The 26,837-nt window shown below is 44.7% G+C and overlaps 1 protein-coding gene across 17 annotated transcripts in view; it reads right to left on the reverse strand.

Moving 5' to 3' along the window:
• Positions 1-26,837, reverse strand: part of NFIA (nuclear factor I A) — a 350,499-nt gene that overhangs the window by 63,403 nt on the left and 260,259 nt on the right. For all 17 annotated transcript variants that reach the window (XM_039556246.1, XM_039556257.1, XM_039556247.1 and 14 more), the window contains 3 exons: positions 26,671-26,745; positions 17,506-17,623; positions 15,008-15,135 (listed from right to left, as the gene is read on the reverse strand). In XM_039556246.1, the coding sequence (XP_039412180.1) occupies positions 15,008-15,135; positions 17,506-17,623; positions 26,671-26,745 (321 nt within the window). The remainder of the gene's footprint in view (positions 1-15,007; positions 15,136-17,505; positions 17,624-26,670; positions 26,746-26,837) is intronic.

Genomic DNA, 26,837 nt, shown 5'->3' on the forward strand with positions numbered 1-26,837 from the left:
CTGTGCACTGACTCAAATTGATACCAGTTCATAACCAGACAGCGTTTCACAGTACAAATTACAAGCAACAGAGGAGAGAGGGGAAAAAAAAAAAAGAAAAAAAAAAAAAAGGGAGGAAAAAAAAATGTAGTGCCAATGAATTCTGGAAGGGGGCAACATTTTTCATCCATTTAACAATGAGATTTTCATAAAAAGAAGTTCTTTTTCTTTTTCTTTTATTTGTGTGTGATATTATGGACTAGCAGTTGAGGCAAGAAACATTTTGCTTATGCCATAACAATGAACCTGTGCTAACAGCACAGAGGAAGGACTGAAGAACATAATGGAAGCTATCTGTGCTGCTTTTGTATTTCACAAGTTGAATGCATTACACTGGTTCAAAGAGGTTCAGCTCCAACTGCATGTAGGTTTCTAGACTTAGGAACAAGTCGCAGCTATATAATGCAACACTGCTAAATAAAAAGAATTAAATATTATGGAACACAGAACAGCAGGAAATGTGTCATGAGGAAACCCGTGTAGCTGTTGCAGTCATTTCTTCAAACATATCATCGTGGCAAAACCGTGTGAGAAGCTTTCTAATACAAAGACATAGCAGAAAAAAGCCATTTCATATAAAGTTGGACTTCTCTGGGTGATTAATGCTACGTTCAACAAAGGAGACAGTGTCTGTCTAATTACATTAAATGCTTATCTTCTAGGGATTGGCAGGGTGTTTCTGCTCAATGTCACTTTTCATGACAATGTAATGATAGATCCGTTTACTTACCAGTGCCATTAGCAAAAATTGTACTGTTTTCTCAACTGCCCTCATATCATGAAAATATTTGATTAACATACTGCAGCTTATCTAATACTCTAAGCAACATATTCTGCATAGTTTTCTCTCTATTAAAAGAACAAGATTACAGCTTGTAAAATTTTTATTGCACTCACACAGAAATAAATGAATAATGTGTGATAATAGTTCAAGTATCTTACTAGTTCACAGAACAGGTTTATTTGACTTAAAATATTAACTTGTACTTAAAATATTAAGATTTTGGGGGAAACAAGCAAATAAACAACTCTGAGGCACTACTTCCCATCCAGGCTTTAGCCATTACTTCCTTTTCATTTCAGCACATCTTTTGAAGCTTTTAATACCTTAGGGGGGAAAAAAAAAAAAAAAAAGCTTTCATTCCTTTGCTGAAAAATAGATATGGCCATCTCCCAAGTCTTTAAAATTCACCACATCGTGAACTGACTCTTCGGAGTCATGCTACTGTGCCAGCATCCAGCAAACAATAACCCTCTGGAAGAATGTACCCAGCCAAGGCAGTTTATATAGTAACAAGATAATTTCATAAACTTATATTGAAGAGCAAGGCTGTGATGTAACATTCTAGCAGTATATATCAGCTACCTGATATTTACTAACAAGGTTAAACTCCTATCTGTTTGTCTCAGCACTCTTCATAATTCACTTTTTAATGGATGGACAGGAAAAGTCAGCAGTGTATGGCACAGATCATTTTTGAAATAGGACAAGACAGCTTATGGCAGTAGCTGCTCCAAAACACCCTTCCTGTTCCCACACAATCACATCAAGCCTAGACTTTGCAACTACAGTGCTTCAAATCTACTCATAAATCCTTTAGGGGTGGGTTTCTATTTCCAAGTAAACCAGCAAATTTGAAAAACAAAGAATCCTGAGGAGAAAGTGTCACTGTCGACTGCTGTCAACTGGTACCACGTAGAGAGCATCAGTTCTCAGCTCGTTGGGATGGTATTCCTGGGCAGGAGAAGGCACATGGGGAGCTGCCTTCCTTCCATGAGGAGTTAGGACATCAACCCCATTTTGTTACAGCTCCTCACGCTGCCGCGAAATGGCAGCAAGGACGCACCAAAAACGACTCGTACGAGGCATAAATCGACACAGCGATGCAGAATTAACCAAAACTGCCTTAAAATCCCTTGCAAGTGACTCTTGCAGCGAGAGGATGACACCACAGCCAACTGCCACATGCGACTCTCCAAATTAATAATGGATTTAGGATATTCATTCCCTGAGCTGCGAGGGTTCGGGGTGTGTCTGCAATTATCGAGATATAAGTCTGACACACATTATCCTTCTATCAATGTCATTTCCCTTAGTAGCCAACAGATTATCAGCAGCTTTGTGATATTCCAGGTGTCAAAGAAGAATTAAAACCACAACAATTGCACAAACAAAGGGACAAAAGATGGGATACGTGTTTCTGAGCCCTGCATATCAATTTAATATGTGCAGCTGACAATGATGCAAATGTCCTCGGGAGAGAGGCAGCAAGATCCGTGCCCAAACATACACACACCACTGTCAGCAAGATGGCAGGGAACAGAAGCAGTAGGATTCCCAGCCCAGGACACATGCCTCAGCAGGCAGAGCAACCCAACGAAACAATCCTCTGGTTGGGGAGAATTTTGGAAGCACCTGATATGGAAAAGGGCCCTAAACAAGCCAGATGGTACTTTTAGCTGGCAGCAGAAAGTAGGAGACAGCCAAAAACATTACAGCATTTCCCCAAGAGGCCAGCAAATCGATTTTTAACCATTTTTTTTTAAAGTGACGCTATGAATATGAAAAATAATGTTTCGATGCCTTTTTAAATCACTAATTTTATGAATAATATGCTTAAGGAGGACACAACTGGAAGAGAGGAGAAAGCAATGGATTTTGACTTTCCCAGGGTGGCTGTATATTTGACATCAAGTTTCTATTCAGTTGCTACCACTGTTTACTCAGAATTAAGTGCCAGTTTTTGTTCAGGGTTTTCCACATAACATTAAAGAGAAAAATCCAGCAAAAGTGGAGAAATAGCACTGTAAAACCACAATAGCACAACAGTTCACAGGGCATGAGAGAAATGCACTTTGTAAGCCTGCTTTGTCCTCCTAAAACCTTTCCCCCCACCAAATTAATGGGTTTCGGGATGATCATTTTTTAACAGAGGACAAACAATTTCTTTAACACTTTTACAAGGTACCATTTGGCAGGGGATTTGCATAAGAAACACAGCTGTTTGGGAGAATCTTTTAATTTTTAAAACCTCCAAACAGCCAGAATTTGCAATTCTGCCTGGATGACAGGGGTGTTTTCAGGGATCAATCTGATGTCAGATGTCGAACCTTCCCTCTGGCAGCCAGAAGCAGCTCCTTGCAAAGCAGGTTTAGGCTACATGCAGCCGAGGGGTTTCCACTCAAGGATGGAGAACAGAGGTGGGTTGTAGGGGCTGAAAGGGCAGAGCGAGGCAGTGGAGTCATGAGCCAAGTGGGACTGAGCACCACCCTCTGACTCAAAGCTGCCCCTCACACGCAGGATTGGCCACGCCCCAAGGAAGAGTCAGGATGATGCTTTACTTCCACTTGCTGTTATTTTGGGTAAAAGTAAAAGCAAGCCCTAAGACAGGGTTAAATCTGGACTACATCCAAAGTGCTTTCTCCTGTTCAGAGCAAGGTAGTGCATTAGTGTGCTGCATCATGGATAATACTCCTGGAGACAAACGTGGGCTGCTGCAATAAAACACTAAATGCGAAGAAAGATAATCCATACATTCATATTTTTCAAATCTCGTTGATTGTAAATCCTTATTTTTTTTTAAATAAAAGTATTTCCCTCCTATAGGTGGAACCTAAGACTTTGCCTCCAACCCTTGCTGATATAAAACAGTCCCATTTTTTCCCAGAGTGCTGCTCTTGAAGCTGAGGACTGCAGGTACCACCTCACTTGTCCAGCTTTTGGGGGTTCAAAGATCTGCGCGCAAATCCTATTGAGGCAAATGAAGACTATGCACAAAACAGTAAAACAGCCTATAATTTTCCAGCTAATTTTAGCAAGAGGATCTCTAATGTTACGCTTTTTGGTGTATATAACACTAAAAATAGCAGTGGGCATTGATGTAAGGGAAGAGCAGAAAGGATGATGTCAGTAGGGCTGTGCTGGAGTGATGTGAACAAGCAGAGGTGGAGGAGGTTGTGGATCTCCTGCTCTTCCCTGAGCAAGATGGAACCAGAACAGAGCTGTAGCCATGCTAGATGAAGACACTGCTGAGGTTTAAGTTTCTTTGGAGCTGGAAATTGAAAGAACTTAAACATCATCCCTTCTTTAGGCTCTCTGGGGGGTCACTGCATTCACACCATGAGCTCTGGGGTGGAAGTCACAGAATACCCACTTTGGGCGAACACACAGCCGCTGTCACAGCACACAGATGTTCCTGCAGGTATAAGATGGCTCTGCAGCCACTCAGCCAAATTGTTACCTGAGCTAACAAGCTGCTAGATGGATTTCTGTGCTTCCCTGTGCTCGCTGACTGCTGCGGTCAAAGTGTTGGGGCAGCACTTGAAGGAAAGTAAAGAAAGTAACTGGGGAATGATTTATTCACTGCTTCTGGCAGTGAAAAAGAAAACCACTAAGAAGCATCCAGCAAAATGATCAGGCAACAGACAAAAGAAGTGGTTCTTCCTTATGCAGCACAGAGTAAAACTGGAACTTTCTGCCACGGGATGTTGTGGAGGCCAAAATAAAGCACGGGTTAAAAGCACATCTCTGAAAGGAAAGTTCACTGAAGGCAGCCAAACACAAAGATGTGAACAGAACCTCTGGCTCATGAAACCAAGCTGTTTGCTGCCAAAATCCATGAGGCTGTACTCTGAAAAGCATCACTGGATGCCTCTCCTGCTGTTGTTACCTTTCCTTAAGTGTCCACCACCAGCTCTTGTAAGAGACAGCAACCTGCATAAGGTGAGCCTTTGGTCTAGCTAAGAAGAGCCATTTGCTCCTCTCTGTGGGCAGATTCCAGTTTTTGTAGCTGGAATGTGCTGTACCTGGAAGTTGAGAAGCAGGAAAATTGCAGTAGGCATCCAGCACAAGGAAATTAGGGAGAATTGCTCCTCACCTGGGGCAGAAGCAGGGGCACATCTAAAGTCAGTGTGGCAGAAAGTGTGGGAAAGAGAATGGGAAAAAGAGATAAGATATGGTCTTCTTCCCGTACCTGGTCCTGTACCATCTTCTGGAAGTGTCCAAGGCCAGCTTGGAGGGGGCTTGGAGCAAGCTGGGATAGTGGAAGGTGTCCCTGCCCATGGCAGGGGGTGGAACAAGATGAGCTTAGAGGTCCCTTCCAACCCAAACCATTCAATGATTCTTTAAGTCTCCCTGTCTCCTAACACCTTTCCTTGCACCTTTTATCTTTGGGTGAAAATGTTTCCTTTAAAATAAAGCCTGTTTTCTCCTCTAAAGCCAAGATCAAACATGTGCAGGGAGTACAGTAGCTGCACTGTGTGCTAGGCACTGGAGTGATGGTTGTACTGGGAATGTTAATAAACAGTGCCCAGAGCAGAACTTCTGCATAAAAAAAGGGTGTATGTTACATCTCTCCCCCTCTCCCCTGTCTCATGCAATATTTACACAGCTGTGCTTTGTAAAAAGTGTAGGGGGGGGTTTATTATTATTTTTTGGTAATTTATTTACCTAAGATAGCCCAGCATCTGTTTTGGGGTGAGCTTCTTTCACAAAGTTTCACAGTTGCCTTGACTGATGCAAAAGGAGGTCATGCTCCTTACTCAGTGATCTTAAAACCATTTGTTTCAAACACTTAGACATTCTATTTGGCTAATTTCTGTTCTGTTCTGTGTTTTTGGTTTGTCCTCTGCTTGGAAATGTGCATCCCTGGGGGAACCGATCTGGCTAGGTGAGTATTTTAGTTATCTGTTTTATAAAATGCAGAAGTGCACAGGAATTTGCAATAATATGCATCATTTACTGGCTCTCAATATGTACTGTATATGGGCTCTGAAGATTACTAATATTTTCCAGCTGCCTCAGGAAAAAAAAAAAAGAAAGAAAGAGTTCAATGGAGTCATTGCAGTGGGTCCTTTCCCATGACTGCCTACACAGGTGATGAAGACTTTCCTGTGTCCTGAAGAATTAATAAGCCTGAACATTTCTATACCAGCAGCATACCACAGGAGATAAAATATTGCTCCTGCTTCCCAAACACATTAGAAAAAGCAAGTCTGCTGATCTCAAGTGCTAAGACAGCACATGAAAGGAATGTAGTCCATTTCCCAACCAAGATCTAATCTATAGGAGAGTTTATAGATCCAAGTAAACATCCTGAATTGGTCCCAGAAGCAAATAAGAAGACTAGTTCAATTTCTGGAAGACAGTTACACTACTTTTAATGTGTTTAATGCCATTTTGCAACTGAACAGCCCCATGCTGCACTATCAGATGATCTTCAAGGATCTCTGGGTCAGAGGAGACCTGTCTGGAGCTCACAAAGATACAGGTTTGACAGACCCCAGATCAGCAAGAAATGCACAGGCACAGTCAGAGGACCAGAGGAGCTTCTGTCTTTCAGAGCTCACCTGTGGAAAGAAAGTGTCTGCTTTTGTCTCCGTGCCAAGGAAGGTGGTAGCTTTCACTTGGTGTCAAAAGTGAAGCCCAAGCCACGTCACTGTCCTTGCTCTAAGCTACATTTTGTGGGCTGTTGTGGACAGAGGTTGAGGACTGCCCAGCCCTGGAAGTGCCCAAGGCCAGGCTGGATGGGGCTCTGAGCAGCCTGGGATGGTGGAAGGTGTCTGGATGGGACTGGATGGGTTTTAGGGTCCCTTCCAAGCCAAACCATGCAGTGATTCTTTGATTCTCTGATCAACAACAGGTGGCAACAAAATGTTGCTTGGCCACCAACAACATCTGAGGAAGGTCAGGCCCATGGATGACCAATACAGCACGGCCATCCCAGGAATCCCGCTCTCATTGGGAAGCCTTTGTCAGGGAATAGTTTTGCATGCACAGAACCCTTCCTATACGTCAAAAAAAATGATGCAGGTGATGTGAATTGTGTGTGGTGACAGGAATACCTCAGGTGACCTCCTGCTCGTGACACTGCACAGAAGATCTGCTTTCCTCTAGGTCACTGAGGTCAGTGAAAGCAGCACGTAGGGGTGCTGTTAGCACCAGGCCAGTTGAAAACAACTTTGGTTTGATAGCTACAGGAAAATTCTTTCTGCATTTTCAACTCAGAACTCCTACAACTCCAGCTCCATTTTAAAATGATGCATTTCCTGACATCTGGAATTAGATGCAAGAAGCAAAGCCACAACACTGACCAACCGCCCGACTTCTCCGGGCCCATGCTGAAGGGATGTTTTCCTCAGGGGATTACAGCAAAGCTGAGGCATGTGCTTCAACACTTGCATGGGATTACTAATTTTATTAAAAATGGAAAGTACAGTTTAGGCTGAACCCCAAGGCCAAGTCTGTTGTGTTGTCCAGTGTCTGGAAAAAAAATAAAAGGAGCCTTGGAGGGATGTGAAAACATCTAGAACTTTCCAATCTGAACTGACTTTTCGGTGAGCAGTTCTCCCCCCTCCTCCCACTTCCTTCCATGATTTGGAGGCAGCACTGCCAGCAGCATGGCATGTTGTCACAGGTCTCATGCTACTACGTGAATTGCCAAAGACAAGCTGAGCTATTGATCCAGTGGTAATTTGCTGTCAAAATGACTCTGTCTGCAATGGCAAATGAGCAATGTTAATCACTTGACTTGACGAATGCCACTGCAAAAGACTGACAATGCTCAAAGCACCACCATAGACCTGCTGCATTTTTCCTGGCTCCATTAAGTTCCTGGTCTTCACTGGCCTTGACCAATTAGAGTTTAACTTACCCATTAAGGTGCAGTTCTGGGAAAGTTCTGTTTAAAATAAACAACAACTTATATTGGTGAGTAACTCATCAGCTATGCAGCAGCCTGATTCTGATTGCCTGGCAGAGAAACACACACATTTTGTGCAGTATCTGATAAAAGATCTATAATGTGCTAACACAAACCTATCATGTAGCACCTGTGACTAACAGATTGTGATATCAAAGTCTTGATGCCTAAGTGCTCCTGTAAATGCATTAAACTTTTAGCGGCAGGAACTGTAGACTGCCAGTGACAAGGAGCTGATATGGTATTTCAGTAAAAGTTGATAAGTGTTATTGCTCTTAGAAGAAAAGAAAAATCTTATGTTCTTGAAAACCACTGGGCAGCTTGTGTTTTGATGGGATACTGTAATGCAGAGAGCAGGGATTCGGCAACACATGGACTCTGTGAAAAAAAAGACATTTAAGAAAAGCTCTGTATCCTACAGCTGCTGGAGTTCCTTGAAGTGTGTTCCCATCATACATTTCACTTCAAGCATCTACCTGTTCACTTGGAGTCAGCTTTTTAGGCGGCTGCACGCACGTGGGGCCTTGTTTAATTCTGTGTTAAAGAACGAAGTTCCTCCTGAACATGAGGAACAACTTCTTTCCTGAGCGGGTTGCCCAGAGAGGGTGTGGAGTCTCCCTCACTGGAGATATTCAAGACTGTGCCATGTGCTCTGGGATGACCCTGCTTGAGCAGGGAGGTGGGACCAGATGACCCCTCGGTGGTCCCTTCCAACCTGAACCATTCTGTGTGAAATGTTCCCACTGTCTTAAGATATTAAGTTCAACGGAGGAAAAAATGGCACTGGTGCCTGCTGGGAGATGTGCTGAGGTGTGTAATGAAGCTGCTGCACGAGGCAGGTACAGGCAGAACAGCTCTGGGACTCCCTGACCTCACACGCCGAGAACCGGCGGCAATTCAATGTCACATCTGGGAAATGCTGAGTAAATACAATTGGCAGGGATCCTGGATCTGGACCTCCTCCGGTCTAGGGAAAAGTGATGTTACCTAGGCTTTGTCTTTCTTCTGGAGGCCTATGAGTATCCAAATAGTTCAGGTCAGGGAAATCAATAAAGATCATGAAATTCCTGTGTCTAGTTATGATCCAGTGAAAACTGCCCACTGCAGCAAGCCACTGAAAGGTAGTGCCAGAGAATTACTTGACATTGACTGCTCCAGGTCTGAAGTTGAATGTTTTCCCAGTGAAAAGGGATTATTTTTCTATTCCTTATTTTGTATAATACATGGCTCTCTTGCTTTTCATCATATTTTCTGCAGGCAGTCCCTTGAATCATTGGCAGTAACGCAGCACAATCATTGAAAACTTTTCTGGGCTCTGAGTTAGTGCACGACATCAAGGCCTTTGATGAGCCCACAGACCTTTTGTCTGAGGACAGATCAGACACACTCTTCATCGCTGATGCTGGGACACACCACACATATTTTATCTTCCAGGCAGTGCCAGGCAACAACTGTGCTTAGGGCATAAAGAACACAATCCAGGATCTCCCTTATACCACTTTCTCTCGAATTTCCAAGATATAATTTCAAACAGAAATTGAAAACATACTCTTGTGGTCATCTGAACTATGCCTGAATGAGCTTTTCTGATGCATATGGCATAAATAAAAGTTCCTCAGTAAATATGGAGAAGTTTTCTTGCATGCTGAGGAGAAAGCCCATGCCAGATTTAAGAAAAGCATTATTGAAACAAGAGTTTGGTTGCATGCATGTGGTTGTTCCATAACCAGCCATGGGGAGAGGCACGGCACCATTAAGTTAGGGGTCACTGCCACTGCAAGGGAAATACTCCAAAATAAGATCTCAGCTCCTCAGTTGCATAGAAATTCCTCAGAAACTGTTTTCAGACGGTCCCATAGATGGTGGCATGGGAACAAGCAGCAGTAGCCCAGGTGGTTTAAAGAGCAATCAAGAGGCCAGCTTTAATGACATCGTTATCACCACAGACGAGTCCAGAGGTCTAACGGGGAGCTCTCGAGCTTTCTGCAGGTTCATATAAAACTATCAACATCCTAAGCCCCTGGAACTGTGGATATGTCTGTGAGCCATGCAGTGCAAGTAGTATTACTAATTCCTTAAGGTTTCTGCACTGAAAGTCTCATTTGGTTCCTGGTTTTCAAGGTGAAGGCACACAAAGGCCCAGCAGGGCGGGACAGGAATGGAATATCCAGGGTGGAACTGGGACAAGGGGATGACCAAGACATGAGCAGCCCCACCAGTCTTTCAGTGGAAGAAGGACCACAGAGCTCCAGCCATTTTGCAAACCAAGTTGGTCAAGACCACAACCAGAGCAGAGCTGTTTGTGCCCTCAAATACCTCAAGAAGTGCAAGGAGTACAAACATGTACCTTTCCTGGGATTACTGTCCTCTAAGGACTAAACTACCATGTGGAAATACAAGTAGAAGATCTAAGAATACAGGTAGAAGATATAAGTAAAGAAACAAGTGGAAGATCTAAGAAAAGAAACCAATAAGATACTCTGAATTTGCATCTTAAACATTTCTTTCCGTGCCACGCTGTAGAAACACAATGGAGGCAGACTTGGCAAATTCCATCCACGTGCTTCACAAAATGACTGATGGAGCACAATGCGAACATTACTCCTGGACTGGATCAAGAGAATGCATTAAAAAAATGCGTAAGTGGAATACAGATATACATTAACTCAATCTTTGCTTATTATGGAATTAAAAAACGTATACCTGTAATTATGGCTTACCCCCATTACAAGCAGAGCTGCCACAGAACTGAACACGGGCCAGCTTTGTGCAGGAGTTCAAAGCCAGTGTGATGCTGCCTTATTTTCTTACTAACATCATCTTTATCCTCTCTTGCCCCTCTTCTCAGTTAACAAGAGTTATGTACTGAAAGTGCTGAGATAAAGTAATGGTAAGGAGGATACCGCAAAAGGTATTTGAAAAGCAGAAGTAATTTACTACATGTCTGCTTTGTTTTACTTCCTAAGCCTTCCTGTTGTGAAAGGAAATTCATCTTTTCTGGCAGACTCCAGCCTTTTTAGGTCGGAGAGCTCCCCAGGAGCTTTCGAGTGCAGGTAAATGGATGTGAGCCTCAAAGAGTACAGTACAAGGAACATGGGATTAATGCTGGGGTTTGCTTTGGCTGTCACGTCTGACGTACAAGGAGAGTGCTGCACCCTCGGTCGCAGGAAGTATCTAAAGAACTAAAAGTCTAAAGAACACAAGGCTGAGTCCTTTGCTCATCACTACAACTCTGATATGCCACAAATGGGAAGGTCGTGCTGCTGAGGGGTGAAGCACCGAGGGTCTACACCCAGGTGGGTGAAGCACGGAGGATCTACACCCAGCAAAGTCTCCACATGAGACAGACATCAGGGTGCCTCAGCAGAGCGAGTAAAAGCTCAGAGGAAGGGCTGTGGATGGACAATAGGTGCAGCCTGTATCCTGCACACAGCGGGGACCCCGGGAGTAGGCACGGGGGAAGCATCCACTGCCTAATCTAAATAGCACACAGAGTGGTTTTGTCCTCTTCTGTTCTCCTGCCAGTTTGCACATATGTTCTGAGCATACAGCCTGCCCTCCAAAGACCACTTACAGGGGCAATCACAGGGAAGCAAAGCAGGAAGAAAGTATCCAAAAAGGGAATTTGTTCAAGAGAAAAAAATGGAGACAGATGTAGAGCGACTAGTCACGGCTGGCGGTAAATAACCCTCTGCCTGGAGTGCTCTCTTTCTCTAAGAGGAGCTCACATATTCCATTTCATATTTCCTTTCTAGGAAGTCAAATCTTTGTTTTCCTGGCATTTGTTCTTTTTCCCTCCTGTATGGTCTAAAGCTGTCTTCTCATTTTCCCTTTCTCTTGTACCTTTTGCTCTCTTTGAAGCGCATTTCTCCCATCTCCCTCTCACACAGACCTGATTTCCCTGCACTGTCCCAGGCCACACCTTTCACTACCATCCTCTCCCAGTGCTTGTGCCACGAGCACACGTGTGCTTCACACCTGCTCCAGGGTTTGAGTCTCCCCTCTTTCTCATGTGCACACCTCAAAATTAAGCAGATGCAACACACAGAGATGGAATACTCATCCTCTCACTCCCATAAACCTGTCAAGGCATATAGGCCAAGAAGCTATCTCTGCATAAATCTAAATCTCCTGTGAGGAAGCAATCTACTCAAAGGCAATAAAGGCAAAGGATGTATTATTATCTTTGGTGTGGATCCTACTGGGCTGGGAGGTTGGCTGCTGGCTCCTCTCTGAACTTTCCTTCCCAGCCAGAGCAGCCATCCCACAGACAAGTCTAAGCTTCCTTTCCTTGGTCTGATTTCCTCCTCCCGTTGTTTGGCCAGTAACCCAAAGGACAGGGTTTAATTATGGAGTTTGGAAACCTGGCTTGCACTACTCTGCCAGCACAGGATATAACTTCAGCCTGTCTTCTGAAACAGCATCATTCTGCACTGCTGATACCTGTGTTATCCCACACAGCACAAAATGAGCTGCAGGGAAGAAATGCCAAGTCAAACAAAAAGATGGGTTTAGTCTTTAAACTTTTACTGCAAACTTCACTGAGAAGAAAACAAAACACTGAAGCTCAGAGATTATTGTGTGCTAAAAACTGTGCCACCATTTTGATTGTAGATTAAATAAGCGGCAAGGCCTTTCTCTGGAAATAAAGACATCAGACAGGATGGATCTGAAACTGGTCCAGGCTCCAAAGCTCCCTCTCAGAGAGGAATGCTGTGAAAAGCCCACAGCTAAAATGGGATGTTAACATCACTTGTACAGCTTTCAGGTGACCAACTTATTTTCTAGGCAGATGCCCCACTCAAACATTTTACACTTCTGGAGGCGAAACCCCCATGTCAAACACAAAAGGGCACATGTTAGTTTGAGACCCAGGTGTGGTGTCTGTGCACAGATCACAGCAGGACGTGTCCCTCGGGGGAGCACCTCGTGCCAGTGACACACCACTGCTGCCCTGGCAGGGAAGGACATTCAGCACTGTTTTGTCCTTCACCACTGATGAGCTGTGGCTCTTCAGGTAATCCCTCTGTCAGCCGTGCTCTTGCAGTGACCCTGTTTTACGGAGAAGCTGAGGCAATGAATTCAGAGGACAGGCTGCTGGAAAGCCATGGCAGAAGCACTGGGGTGGGGCTGCGTGGATATAGCACAAGGATGGCTTGGAAGTGCATCCCACGTGGGCAGGACAAAGCTCTTTTTCTTCACAGCTGTGACAGTGATAGATGGCTTGGTGAATCTGAGCTATATCTAGTTGGTACCTGGCTACAGTCCCTGATGCTGCAAGGTGATTTTCTGCCATTTTACAGGCAAGACTAAGCAGAATCTGGGATTTTTCTATGCTAAATGAGGAAGGTCATGAGGAAGGAAGAACCTTCTCTTGTCTGACTTGTTCTTGCCTTTCTGAGCACCTCAGGAAGTTTGACATAGGCAGCTGTGCTTCCTCATGATGTGCACCCAGTGGTGCCAAGAGCAGCAGAGGTTCTTTAGAGGTGTAGGGCTTTGGGTACTTCCCTTGCCCAGCTCAGCAGCTCAGTGCCACCATCAAGCCAGGACTTGGATGAGCCAGAGGTAATGACCACATGTGGGGAAAACCACCAGAAGTGACAGCAGAATTAATAGCCAACCTCTGGCTGCTGCACAAATGGAGAACATTTGTCATCAACGAGTACCCCAAACTTTGGGGGGAGCTGTCCCCCAGCCTGACAGGGATGCAGAAGCAGTGACCCCATCAGTTTTTAGCCATCTGTGTCTGCAGAGCAGGTTGTGATCTCTCCCTTCCAGTGGGCACTGAGCTTTTGTCCGCGTTTTTGCCGCTCCGTGAGCAGAGGTTTAGTACAAGGTGAAGCTCTGCCTTACATCATCTGGAGCCTGGAGCTGATGGAGAGAACAGCCCCTGGTGCCTGTGGAGCAGGACTCCTCAGTGCAAACACCAGAGCCCTGGGGACGGCGGTGGCAAGGCAGTCACAGGGAGCCTGGCACTTGTCTGCCTGCAGGTCCACCCGCTCCTCCTGCCAAAGTGCCACATCTGCAGTCAATAAGGGCCCACAAGCTGGCTCCTCCTCATTAGAGGAAAGAGGGCAGCTGGCAGGGGATCCTCCAAGGGCTCCCAGGCACAGGAATCAGTCTCCTCCCAGTCTGGAATAGCCCAAATTTGGTGACTTTCTGGGCATGCTGTAAAGGACAGCTGTTTGACAGGGTCTCCAGAGAAAGCTGTGGGTATGTTTCCTACATGATGAAGGATATAGGTGGCTGGCCAAGTGCCCACAGAACTGATTTTAATGCTGTGCAGGTCGAATTTACTTTTCTGTGCTGTACAGTTCATTATACACAGTGCCCTGGACAAGCATGTGTTTTTTTCCAAACAAACGAAAACCATACTATTTTAAATCCAGACAAACAAGAAAGACCAAAAATACGTATTGCAAAAGATGCTTCACACTTTTAGAGGACCTTCTCAAACCCTGGGAGGCACTGCTTGCCTTCTTCTAACAAATAAGAGTTCTGTTATTTTTACTGGCAATAAATACTCAATTATTTAGCTGTAAGCAACACTGAGACATTAACTTCACCTATGCACGTAGCACTGACCCAGAAAAATATTTCCAATAGTATTAAGCACCCAGATGATCTCAGGATAAGTGATCAATGGACAGTTAAGTATGTAACATAACATAACCCAAAAAAAATGATCAACAGGAAAGATCACACAAAAAATTAACTGAGAAGAGGCCAAAGAGCTGCTTCCTCAATGTTCTGAAGTGTAACACCCAGTGATATCTATTTTGATATGAAGCCTCCAATCACACTTGACAGCATTACAGATTAATAAAACAACTCCTTCTGTAAGTCTCTTAAAAGTCATTACTAAGTTATCTCAAGTGTTGTATAATGCTTGAAAAGTCCTTCTACCTTATATAAGTTTAGGGATATTTATTTAAGCAGCATAACTGATGGAGCACAGCCCAGACAGGTACTGCTTTTTGCTAGAAAAAGCTATCCCAGAACTGAATCTGGACATTTTGACAGAAAAAGACCGCCTATCTTCTGCTGCATTATTTAAATACTTCAGATATTTGGCCAAAACACAGAAGTGACACACTACAGAAACATTCACAGCTGCAGGAGCAATAAAACCACTACCATATTTTCATAGACCGTTTCTCGGAAGTGACGAGATGTCTAGGACTGGTCACCTCTCTAACACAGAAATTCTGATAACAAAACAGAGCAAGTGGAGATGATGTTCTGGGGCTCTGGGAGCCGGGGCTTACCTGGCTCCACTTCATGCCATCCGCTGGACTGGCTGCCGCTGCCCGGAGAGCGCCCTTGGCTTGTGTAGAACGGCTCCTCACCAGGGCTGTCCATCTCATCCTCCACAGACTTGAGACGTTTTGTGGAGCTGAGAATGCAAAAAACACGTCATGAAGGCATAGCAAAGAAACCAAGGTGCTGCTGTTGGGGCATGCTTGAGAATAACTGGGCTAGGGAAGGTAGAACAGATTTAGGGCACTTTGGTGAGCTACAGAACAACCTTTCACAAGCCAAACCCCTAAGTACACATCCTTAACCAGACCAGAAGTTAGTCTGACGTTCAGGCTTTCACAGATCCAAAAGCAGGACGTTTTTCAAAGCACGCAGAGGTCAATAAAAAGGCAAGAATTTAATTTGCACTGCGTGATTCTCGCCGTTTGAATGAATACGGTTATGACACACGAGACTTATTTGCACCGCCAGATTTTTTCACGGCTAATTCTGAAAGCCAACTGTTTATCAGTTCAAACTTTTATTTTCAATCTTTTCAATTAGCCCAGACCTCAGTCCCATAAGAAGAAACATAGGCAAGGGAATGATGGAAGAATCCATTCCTGGTTCAAATGTTCACGTTATCCTACAACAAGAAGCATTTGACTCTGCAGCTGTGCCAGCAAGCACAGAAAGCCCCCAATGGGTATCTCTGGCCAGTGTCAGCATTAAAGAATCCCCCTGTGATAGATCACACCTCCCTCACCAGAGGCTCAGGACACAGAAGAGCCCTTTCAGTGGTCTCTGGTGGCCACTGGCTCCAGCAGTTCTGCAGGGAGAGGATCCCAGAGCCAAAGACACTCAGCTTGGCTCTGTTTTCCATAATGAGTTGCACAGACTGCATGGGGACCTTACTGAGAATTTCTCTTCTAAGTACTTTTCCAAGGCTGGGCCAGCTCACTTCTCTCCCCCCCCCTCCCCAAAATCTGTATTCTATTAAGACTTGAGGCATTCAAGAACAGGCTCCTCTGTGTAGGGGGAACACATTTAACAGACATAAAATCTTCCACTGCAATTCCTATTGGTTTAGAGCTTGCAGCCTCCCGACCCGAAGCTCTGCACAGGTAGGAGCTGGCGGGTGTGCAAAACCAGCTGGTGAGAAACAGGAAGAATAAGTCTTATGGTATGTGTGGAATGCAGGTTTGGCCATTCCTTAATTCAGAGAATTGTTATGTGTCAATAGGGGAAATTGTGTGCATACAATATAATTACCGCCTGATAATTCTGCTGAGTCTGTGTATTTAAAGAATTTTTTTTTTTTCTGACTGGGAACAGCCTAATGAGAGGAAAACAAACATATTACCAAGTTATTAACTACCCATGCTGTTTATAATTAGCTCCTTATCAGTGGTAGCTATTTGCAGAAGAATAGAAGAGCAACTACTGAGCTCTTAAGTAACATTAATAACCTCACATTTGCTTCTGGAGTCACCAGTAAATTCTACCTGAGAATGGTGCTAATGATGAGTGCTGTAGGCTACACAGTTTATAGGCAAGAAAGAAACAGCACAAAGTTTTAAACTGATGTGTAATGGGAATTGTAGTCACCGAGCTTCATAATGTGCACACTAAGTGCAAGACAGAATGTTCTTCCAATCACTGCAAACTGTAAGAAGTTACTGCTAAGAGCCTCTCGTTAAAGATTATTATTTTTTAAATAAAAACAACAGCTTTATTCAAACTACAGAGATTTTTCACACGTGCACTTGCTCACTGCAAAGCTGGTGGCACTGCAGGCTGAGATAAAAATGTAAAAGAGCTTTGGGCTGGAGTTAGACTTTCTTGTCATGTCTTTGAAATAAGTGATCTATTTTGGCTGTGGGGGAAAAAAAAATCAATCTGGTTCCTTAATAGTGTTCAAGACTACTCAAGTGACTGAGCTTGTTTATAAATCTAATCTCATGGATGATTAAAGTCAAAGGTAAAAAATAAAAAATATCCTTGTTTGATAGTTGGCATCTAAGCTGAAATCAAAATCAGATGGGGCAGTCATCTGCATTAGTAATTCAGTTTACCAAAGGCTGAGTCACAAACTTCTAAATGCTTTGTGAAAACTAAATGCTTTATAGACCAAGGTCCTAAAACAGTGTTAGTCTCACAGGTAACTCTTTTTACAATAAAGAGTATATGCAAGTCTATCTTAAGACTTTCCTCTCATCTCATTATGCTCCAAATTCTCTTCTGCCACAAGGTGAAACTCAACAATTCCAGTGGAACTTCTCCTGATACACCCAGATACAACCAGGAGCTGCACGAGTCCATGCAGCAGTTTTCCTTTGGGGCTTGTACACACTGGAAGAACTTTACTGCAATCCAGCTGAACATTCAGCTCTGTGAATCTGAAACAGCTCCACATCGTGAGGCCCCCAAACAGCTTGTCAGAGAATTTAATGGTTACTTTCCCAGATGAGTAATGATGCTGGCCTGGGTTTCCAAGGAACCTGGTAGTAGGCAGAGATTAAATTACCTGGTAGAGGATGTGCTAGGTAAAGACCTCCTCATCGCTCCTGGGCTCATGCTGTAGTATGAAGAACTTTCCAAATCTGAGAGGGAGAAATTAGGGCCTGTTCCTGCAGCTATTGGTGCTGGGGAAACAAAAGAGATTGCAGTCAGTAAGTCATGTGAATATGGCATGAATTGCACTTCAAAATCACTTTCTTCTTCCTCCTGAGTGTGTTTAGTTTCACAATGGGAACAGGTGGGATGTGGAAATTAGGAAATGCTAATGGTTCCTGGCATTGCAATCAAGAAGATGGAAATTTTATCAAGAATACAATGTTCCATGACATAGACTGTCTCTTACGTTCCTCCAAAGATATTATCATTATTTTTTAAAATTAAACAACTATGGCATGACTTTCTCTAAGTGCTGCTTTTCTATTAATGACTTTCTAACATTTAATGAAACTTGTTGCTTTTAGGACCACGTTGTCTCTATTGGCATGGTTACAGATAGGCTGCATCATCCCTGTAGAGTGCTTGGCAGGATCTATAAGCAGCATAGGCAGGGAAATACACACCTCAGGACCTCTGGGGTACATGTGATGCACAGCCACAAGCGCAGAGGTTAAAAAAGCAGGTGAGAAACTTGAGCTCTTTTCTGCCTAAGAGCATCCGAGCTTTTCCTCTGCTCTTCTCCAGCTAAATCAGAGCTAGAGACATATGACTCCCCAAAAGTTTTACCCAGCAGTGGGCTTCCACTCTTCACCCCATCACCTTATCCAGTACTGTAATTTTTATTGCAAGGGATATGAATCCCTGCAATTTCCCTGTCCTGGAGCATTGGTTTTGGAAAACCTCATGGATTTCTACACACCCTGGAATTTGCAGGCACAAGCCATGAACTCCATGGGCTGTGTTCTTCTGGGAACAGACAAGGAACAGAGCAGCTTAACGTTGAAGTCAGCAGAGAATGGATTTTGTGCCGAAGTGCCACTAATACAGCAAATGGTACCATGTCCACTGTGGCTGTTCCAGTGCTATTTACAGGACAATACAACTTCGGGGGCTGACAATTACAGATCACGATTTTCTCTCACATTTCAGAGCCATCTGAAAAAGGACGTCCTGCACAATAAAATGCACCAGCTTGGCCTGGGCTGTATTGTCTGAGAACCCTGATTCACAGCCACAAAGGCGAAGCAGTCTCAGTGCCACACAGGGATGCCGAGCCAAGTTTAATCTTTGGTCTGAGAATCTGGCCCATTTTCAAACATGAAAAAATCTTTCAGTCCAACGGGGAAGGAGTGAGGAAATGAAGACAGGATAGCTCCTATCACCCAGCTAACATGTCTGGGCTGGGAGTGCTGCCACTGACTGTAACGGGGCCAGTATTTCACCCCAAGTCTTAAGGAGCTCACAATGTCAGATTTGACAGAGGAATAATGTAACTTTGCAGCTGCCTCATCATCCCCACAAGACAATTAGTTGTTGTTTGGCAAGGATCTTTTAAGAACGTCATTGAGACAGAAAGGGAACAGCCTGGATAGCCACGGACTTTTAAAAGCCGGGGACGGAAAATGCACAACGCCATTAAAACTTGAGAAAATCTGGAATGATCATTAAAAGGAATTAAGTTGGGAAGTAATTTATGACAAGAACACTCAAATCCTTTGTTATCTTCTCTTAACTATCATATGCTTCCTGCACACTGGGTATATGAGAGGCTGTGTTAACTGAGGGAAAGAAAAATTAAGCCCAGTAAAATTAACTCGTTTTATCAATTTGTGCTTTCTGCAACAGCTTCCTGACAGCAGCTACAAGAGGCTGTAAAACTGATGAATTTGCATGGAAAAAGAAACCGGTGTAAGTAATTTGTGTAAAAGGTAACAGGGACATGGACTGCTATAATTCAGACACCCTGCAGATAGCAGACTGCTGCAGTGTGTGCAGTTATGGGTTAGAAAAATGACCACACTGCAGTCAGTCTGACTTGAATGGAAATCAATCATAAAGGTACTCTCTGCAGCATCTACTCCACAGTTTTCAGCAACTTCCTTGCCAAACAGATTTGTGCTCTGCAAACCCTTTCCTGAGCAATTCCACTGCACCCTCTGCCTCCCAAAGCCCAACTTAGAGTTTAAAGCACGCAGTTTCCCAAACAGGAACGTAAAAAGGCAAGCACTAAATTAAAACACTGTTTCTTTCTGAGGCACAATGAATTTCGTGGACATTGCCAGATTTATGAAACAATTTTATTCCAAGGAGATAAGGAAGAAAAACTGGTATATGGGCAACGCTTCCCTTCTTTCTTTCCCGTGCTGTGTTTATTGCCCTTTCCCCAAATCCTGGATATTTCTTGAGTTGGCCCTATAGGAAAATGGAATGTGTGTCCACAGCAGGGGTAGGGTAGGAACAAGGTATTGCTAATGCTGTGTAAACTCAGTGCAAAGCAGAGAGGGCTGATCCCTCAGGGGTTGCTGCCTGGGTAGCAAATAAGAAGGATGCTGTGCTGGTCACCAGCCAAACCACCTCACCACACTCAAATGCCAGTTTGAAACCAGAGGGTTAAAGAACAAAACTCACCTTTAACAGACACCAGCAGAGGTTAAAGTGCCTGGCTGGGCTGTGGGGGCCAGTACCTGAACCCTGTGGCAGTCCTTGCACAGGAGCCACCACCCTGACAACCACCAGCTCAAGGTCTCTGGCCCCAGAAGTGCTGTGGCAAAGGTTGCACAGGGCTGAGCTGTTCCAAAATCCCTTCTCCTGCCTTCCTGACAGTGCCTGTCTTCCACCAAAGCCCATTTGTACCTCTGCTTGCAGTTATTTGCATTTACTGCCATAAATCACAACAACGTGCTGGAGTTGTGGCTGCCTCATCCCTGGAAGTGTCCAAGGCCAGGCTGGATGGGGGTCTGAGCAACCTAGGATAGTGGAAGGTGTCCCTGCTGGAATGAGATGGGCTTCAAGGTCCCATCCAACCCAAACCAATCTGTGATTCTATGATTCCCAGCAAAGGCAGCATCTCTGCAGCGTAAGCAAAGGGATCAAAGGGGTGCAAACTGTGGCAAAACTCTGTCTAAACTAAAAACCTCTGTCTAAACTAAAAAACTCTGTCTAAAGTAAACCTCCTGATTGCAGCATATGACAATCCACCACACAACTTCCCTACCCCTGTTCCTACACCCAGGAACACGCTCCAGCCCCACACGGAGCAGCGTGGTGGGAGCTGCAGCCTCACAAACTCCAGGCAACAACATCAAAACCACACCATTCCTCCTGGAAGAAATGCTCTGCAGCAGAGTGACCTCCTGGCAGCTCAGGAACATCCTCCAAATGGGAAAGGATGTCAGAAACTGTGGCTGTGAGTCAAAACAAGAAATCTCCACCTTGGTGCTGTCATCAAGATGCCACCTGACCCAGGGCTCTGAGCTGGAAGGAGGTGAGAGGGAAGGATCTCTCTTTCTCCACACCCAGCCTGGAGCCCCCATTTCAGCTGCTGGCATCACAGAAGATTCCCTGTGCAGCTGGGACACACTTGGTGATGCAGGAGGAGCTGCTTTGCCCAAAAGGAGGAGGAAGAGGAAGAGGAGGAAGGTGGGTGCCTCTGCCTGACACTTTTCTACTCCCAGGATGCAGGGCAGCATCACCCTGCTCCCAGCCTGCACCCTCCAGCTCAACGCCTCACCCGAAGTGTCAAGAAAAATAATGGAGAAATTAAGAAAAAGCCCTCTGACTTAACCCAATTGCAATATTTATTTTGAAAAAATTACTGAATTACAGAACAGGAAACCCACTAAATAAAACCAGCCAGGCTGGCATTTGTCTCTGTTGGAATAGAACACTTTCTTTAAGCCATGTTAATATTTAGCCTCTCTTTTTTTCCCATTTGTATGTATTTATTTTAACAGAGGGGCTGGGATGTGACCAAGATCATTACACGTGTAACACTGCAGTGAAGTGATAATGTGTTTAGGGTTAAATGGGAGAAACATGACATTTGACTAATAAACTTTTTCCTGTGTTGTGACTCCATAAACAAAGGGAAACACACTGTGCTGCTGCTGCTGCTGGGAGGAAAGGGGAGCTGGGTGGTTTTTTTTTTTTTTTTGCAAGGCCTTTGTTTCCTCCACACTGTATCATTAGATTCAAAGAGGTTTCGCCGAATACAACAGATATGAAATGTGTGATGTTCATTTTAAAATTACAAATACAGCCTGCTATTGACCATCTAATTATGCTGAGTTCCATTTATAAACATAGCTAACCACTAAGTTTATAGAGACTTTTTGTGCTGCTTTAATAGGATATTGATCGAGAGCAAGGTTTGAGTGGACTGCCATTGAATTGTGTAATGGCATACAAAAGGCAAGGTCACGGCAACTGTTCACTCTATGCCTGCAGTCTATTTTTTATTATAATCTTTTTTTCTCCCTCTCATACCCAAGCCCACACAGAGAGTTTTGGATAGCAGTGCTTTGCTAAGGAATATAGAGTATCTTTTTAAACGTTAATTTTCGTGCTGCTGACTTTAACTGCCTTCACTACTGTAGTGCTTAGTACAGCAGAAAACATACGGGCTGCAGTTCAGAGAGAGCAGCTCTGTCACACCCCGGCTTGCACACACACGCTCTGTGAGGAGGGGAACAGCCTCTCCTGCTCTCCTGGGCTACAAGAAAGCATGCACTGGCCAGCCCAGCCCCTCCACAAGAGCCAAGGTGTCCCACACCTTGCCTTGCACGTGCTGGGATTCACTTCCCCTGCGGCCTGTTTGGGCTGGATGAGAGGCGCGAGGAGGCTGCGTTTCCTCAGTCGCATCCGCGCTCCGTGCCTGGAGTGCTGGCAATCCCTCTCATTCCCAGCCCTTGCCCTCATGGCAAGGACACTTCAGCCCCTGCCTCCATCCCCAAAGCTCCATCCCCAAGCCTGGCATCTGCTCCATCAGTGTGGCAGGATCCTGAGCTTCCCAAAACGTCCTGCCCACAGAAGCACCTGTGGAATTGTCTAAGTGTTTCAGGGATAATTAGCTGGACCATTTCTGTGTGTACACAGGAGCAGTGAGGAAGTTTGTGTGCTTGTGGTGCCACAGGCTCATCAGAAGGATTAGAAGTGCCCCCACTGCTCCTGGCAGCTCCTCCCTGCACACAGCACACGTCGAACCCAACGTGTGGCATTTTCAGGCCAGGGTGCAGTCAGAATTCCCTTGTTTATCAGCACGAAGAATGATGTCATTTTGACAAATAACACGCCACCAAACAAATATGTTTGATTTGGCTCTAGCGAATGTTCATAAATCCTAAATCTTTCTTCACATCCTGGGCAGTGCAGTTTATCTGGCTGCTTGAAGGACCTCCAAGGGAGGAGATCTTCCCAGCAGCTCTCTCTGCACAAGAGCACATGGTGCAGACTCAAAGCCACGAGGGGAATGCATTCCCCATGCCTTTCTCCCTGCTCCAGCCTGCCATGACCTCCCAGCCCTTGCCAAGGGAAGGGGACACTTGGCACCACGGCCACCCCTCTGCCAGCACCTTCTGCAGAGGGTCTTCTCCAGTGCCCTGCGATAGCTGCCCACAGCCTGTGGAATATTTTCCTAACAAGGGGAGAAAAGGAGGAGGTTTCACTTGGCCAACAGCTGGCTGTCAGTTCCCAAACCTGTCCATCTCTGATGCTTCTGCCTCTGAGCCTTTTGTTGTCAGCACAGACCTCTCCAGAGAGGGAAGAATGAAGCCTCTGTTATCTGGAAGGGTCTCCCCAGTATCTGGGGTGACAGACAACACTTAGAGAGGAGCTCACACCCTCTGCCTGCTAATAATGGAGGAGAACTGACAGCATGAGCTGCAACACCCACATCAGATGGGTTGGAGAGGAGTCTTTGTTTTCTCAGATGCACATCTATGATCTCTTTTCTCTGTTTTACTAGGCTCTGCAACACTCAGCAGCTGGGCAGCATTTCGAAAGAAAATCTGCATCTATAGGACTGAAGAAAGCAAGTTTCTGTTACCAACACAGTCTAGACTTGTTCAATAGCTCACAGAAAGTGTGATGATCAGCACTGATAGGCAAGATAGATAACAGTAACAGCTGACCTTTCACTTGATTAATTCATTCCCCAAATCTGCATGATGAAGACAACTGCCTCTTACTTGAGACTCCTTCTCATGTGGACCTCTGGGAACTTTACTATATAAACCTGGCACATAATTGCTACCCACAATATTTTGTAAGATTAATTTTAGATAACAGGCCACGCCCAGTTAAAATTTTTGGGGAACTCACGTATTTCCATCATTGTATTACCCAAAGCAAGCATTGAAAATAAAGTAACAGTGGGCATAGATAAAGATGACCTTTTTGGAAAGAGGACTGGTCTCAAATCAGGACACAGGAACACGCAGACAACCCAGAGAGGGTTATATTAACTTTAAAAGACCTTGCCTACCAATTTAGGCAAATATGCAGCAATTACCTTGCTGCTCTGTTATGTTAAATAATTCTTTGAATATGATCATGTGAATTAATACTGAGTTTTCTGGGAATATGCTGCTAGACTTGACACTAAACATATCCTACTGGGTAGCCAGGGCATGTCAGGCTGTGGGCTTCTCAGACCTCATAAAGTAAACAAGGTTAAGGCTGGTCAGTACATGTCTGGGGCATCTCCAAGGAAAATCCAGGGTGCTATCAAAAGCAGCATAGCTAAATCAGTTGCTGGCACTCTTCCCTCTGAGTCAGTTTTGAAGTGATATCCCGATATGCTTTGGGGACACTATTTTTGGTAGAGGTGCTGGCTTGTAGACAGGATATAAAACGGAGGTCTTGACCTCCCAGGATTATTAAAGAGCCCATGAAAAACAGTGCAAACCCCCGTGTCTGGAACAGATAAAAGCTGAATCTTTATATTTTTCCCACCAACACCTTCTTTCTTATTTCTAATAAAGTCCATGCTCTTTCTGCGTGCAGGTGCCCCATCCTTGAAGGTGGTGCACGTCAACTGCAAGCAGAGGGAACATCTCAGACACAGCTCATAATTTGCGAAACATGCTGAGTGCTAGGATTTCTGATACCCAGTGTTTCAGTTTAGTTACAATAAAATATCAGGGAAAATTAATAAGCTTGAAACACGATGCTCATGAGGTCAGTGCCAAGCTCTGGGGGAGGCTGGGAAGGCTCCAGGCAGGAGTGGGGCACTTTCCTAGGAAAAGTGCACACATGGAGCACGGCTGACAGAGTCCAGAGGCAGCTCTGCTGTGCAGGGCTCCTACAGCCAAGATAAGATTGTGGTGAAGTGGGATGCCTTGCAGAGGGGGAGGGTGAATCCTTTGGGCTTCAAAAGCCTCATGCTGTCACACTGAAATGAAGTGACATAACACGGAGACGTTCAGATCCTGGTGACAGCCTGGGTTTGTCCACCCTGGCTGCAGGTACCAGCCAGTCTGTGCTCTCTGGACAGCCAGTTAGATGCCAAAGCCTCTGCTTAAGCACTTCAGCAAGTGAACTGATTTGCAAATGTGCTGAGCACTCAGCAGCTCCTCTTGACTTCTGAGTCCTCTTAACTTTGCCCTTCTCTCAAAATTCCCACCAGTTGTCAGGGAAGGAAGCTCAGGAGAAATGTTTGCTTCAACATTTTTCTCTCTGCCTCTCTCCAGGGCATATAGCTCTCATGTATATCCCACTCATCATGCTCTCCTTGTGCCATCCTATTTTTGAATGTAAAGCCAATTTACTAGCTAGTGTCTTTCCAAAAGAGGAAATAAACCAGGAAAATCCTCTGAGAAACTCTGTGTTCTGACTCAAAACCACAGATTTTCTACTAGGTTTGTGCCAGTTAGAGATTCCAGCCCCAGAATGACTTAAATTACATGCCCAGAACCAGTACACAAATAAATATTTCTGCTATCTAAGAGAAGAACCATTTTTATCATTTAAAGACTGCACAGCCTAAGGTTTTTAAAGGGGCATGTAGTTGAGGGTTTCACCTGGAGCAGTGGTGACTGGTGACCATCTGATGTTATCCCATAGCTCCCCTCTAGCTGGAGAAAGATCACAGACTGGTTTGGGTTGGAAGGGACCTTAAAGATCATCCAGTCCCACCCCCTGCCATGGGCAGGGACACCTTCCACTATCCCAGGGTGCTCCAAGCCCCATCCAACCTGGCCTTGGACACTTCCAGGGATCCAGGGGCAGCCGCAGCTGCTCTGTGCCAGGGCCTCACCACCCTCCCAGGGAAGAATTTTTTAGATCCCTAAAGAACTTGTTCCTACACGCCTGGCTTAGCAGCAGTGTCTCTGCAAGACCCTGTCCATACTCCTCCCTTGGACTATCTGGATTATGTCATAGCAAAATACAATCAATGCACCTTTGATCAATGGAACAGGGTGGTGGCAGGTACTCTTAATTCAGTGTTGTTAGTGAGTATTGACAAGCCTGTAATGATCATGCTGCAGCATGTCACTCATGCTGGGGGCATCAGCACTCTTTAAAGGTCAAAACCCAAACCCTTCTAGAAGACAGAATTCCATACAGTTAATGGAAAACGTGGGCCTGGGGAAGTCAGGATGTGTGAGATTATCAGGGCTGAAGCTGGCACTGTTGTTGGCACTATTAATGACTTCAGCAACTTGCAGGTGCACAAACCCCAAATTCAGAGAATATCGTGAGCTGGAAGGACCCACATGAATCATCAAAGTCCAGCTCCTGGCCCTGCACTGGGACAGCCCCAAGAATCACACACACAGGCAGGTTCACATGGCATAGATTAACACAACGTGAAAAAACAGCATCAGAAAATTTCCAGGCTTATGTGCACAGATCAGGTAATTTCCAGAGGTCTGGTTATAATACAGCCCTTGGATCCTCCCAGGGATCCATGGGAAGCTGATTTCTGTATGCATTTATCTGCACTTTGCCCATTTTCAGCTGGGTGCCAGACAAGCCTATCAACTTGCACATGCGAGTTTGCAGAATCAAATTATTTATCAGCTTACTTTAAAATTCTGCTTTTTTTATTTTCGCCCATTAAAAGAAGTGGCACATAAATGCTGTCTACTGGCAAGAAGAGGGGAGAAAAGAGTCCAATTTTCAAGATGCTGTTTCTGAATTGAGGAAGGAAACAATAAGAATCAAAGGAAAAAAAAAAAACCACCTTGAATTGAATTGCAGAAACCACATAAACTGGCCACAAAAGGATACTTACTTTGTGAGACTCTTACTAGCTCAGTCACACTGAAAACACCTGATGTGACAAAACTGTCCTGGAAGCCCAAATGTCCTACAAAACAAACAGAGTGAGAGAACTGCGATTAGCTTTAAGCATTTAATGACAGTATTCTCAAATACTTTACTTTCATTTAGAGTTAAAAT

The sequence above is a fragment of the Corvus cornix genome, chromosome 8, assembly GCF_000738735.6.
Source record: "Corvus cornix cornix isolate S_Up_H32 chromosome 8, ASM73873v5, whole genome shotgun sequence".
Lineage (NCBI taxonomy): Eukaryota > Metazoa > Chordata > Aves > Passeriformes > Corvidae > Corvus > Corvus cornix.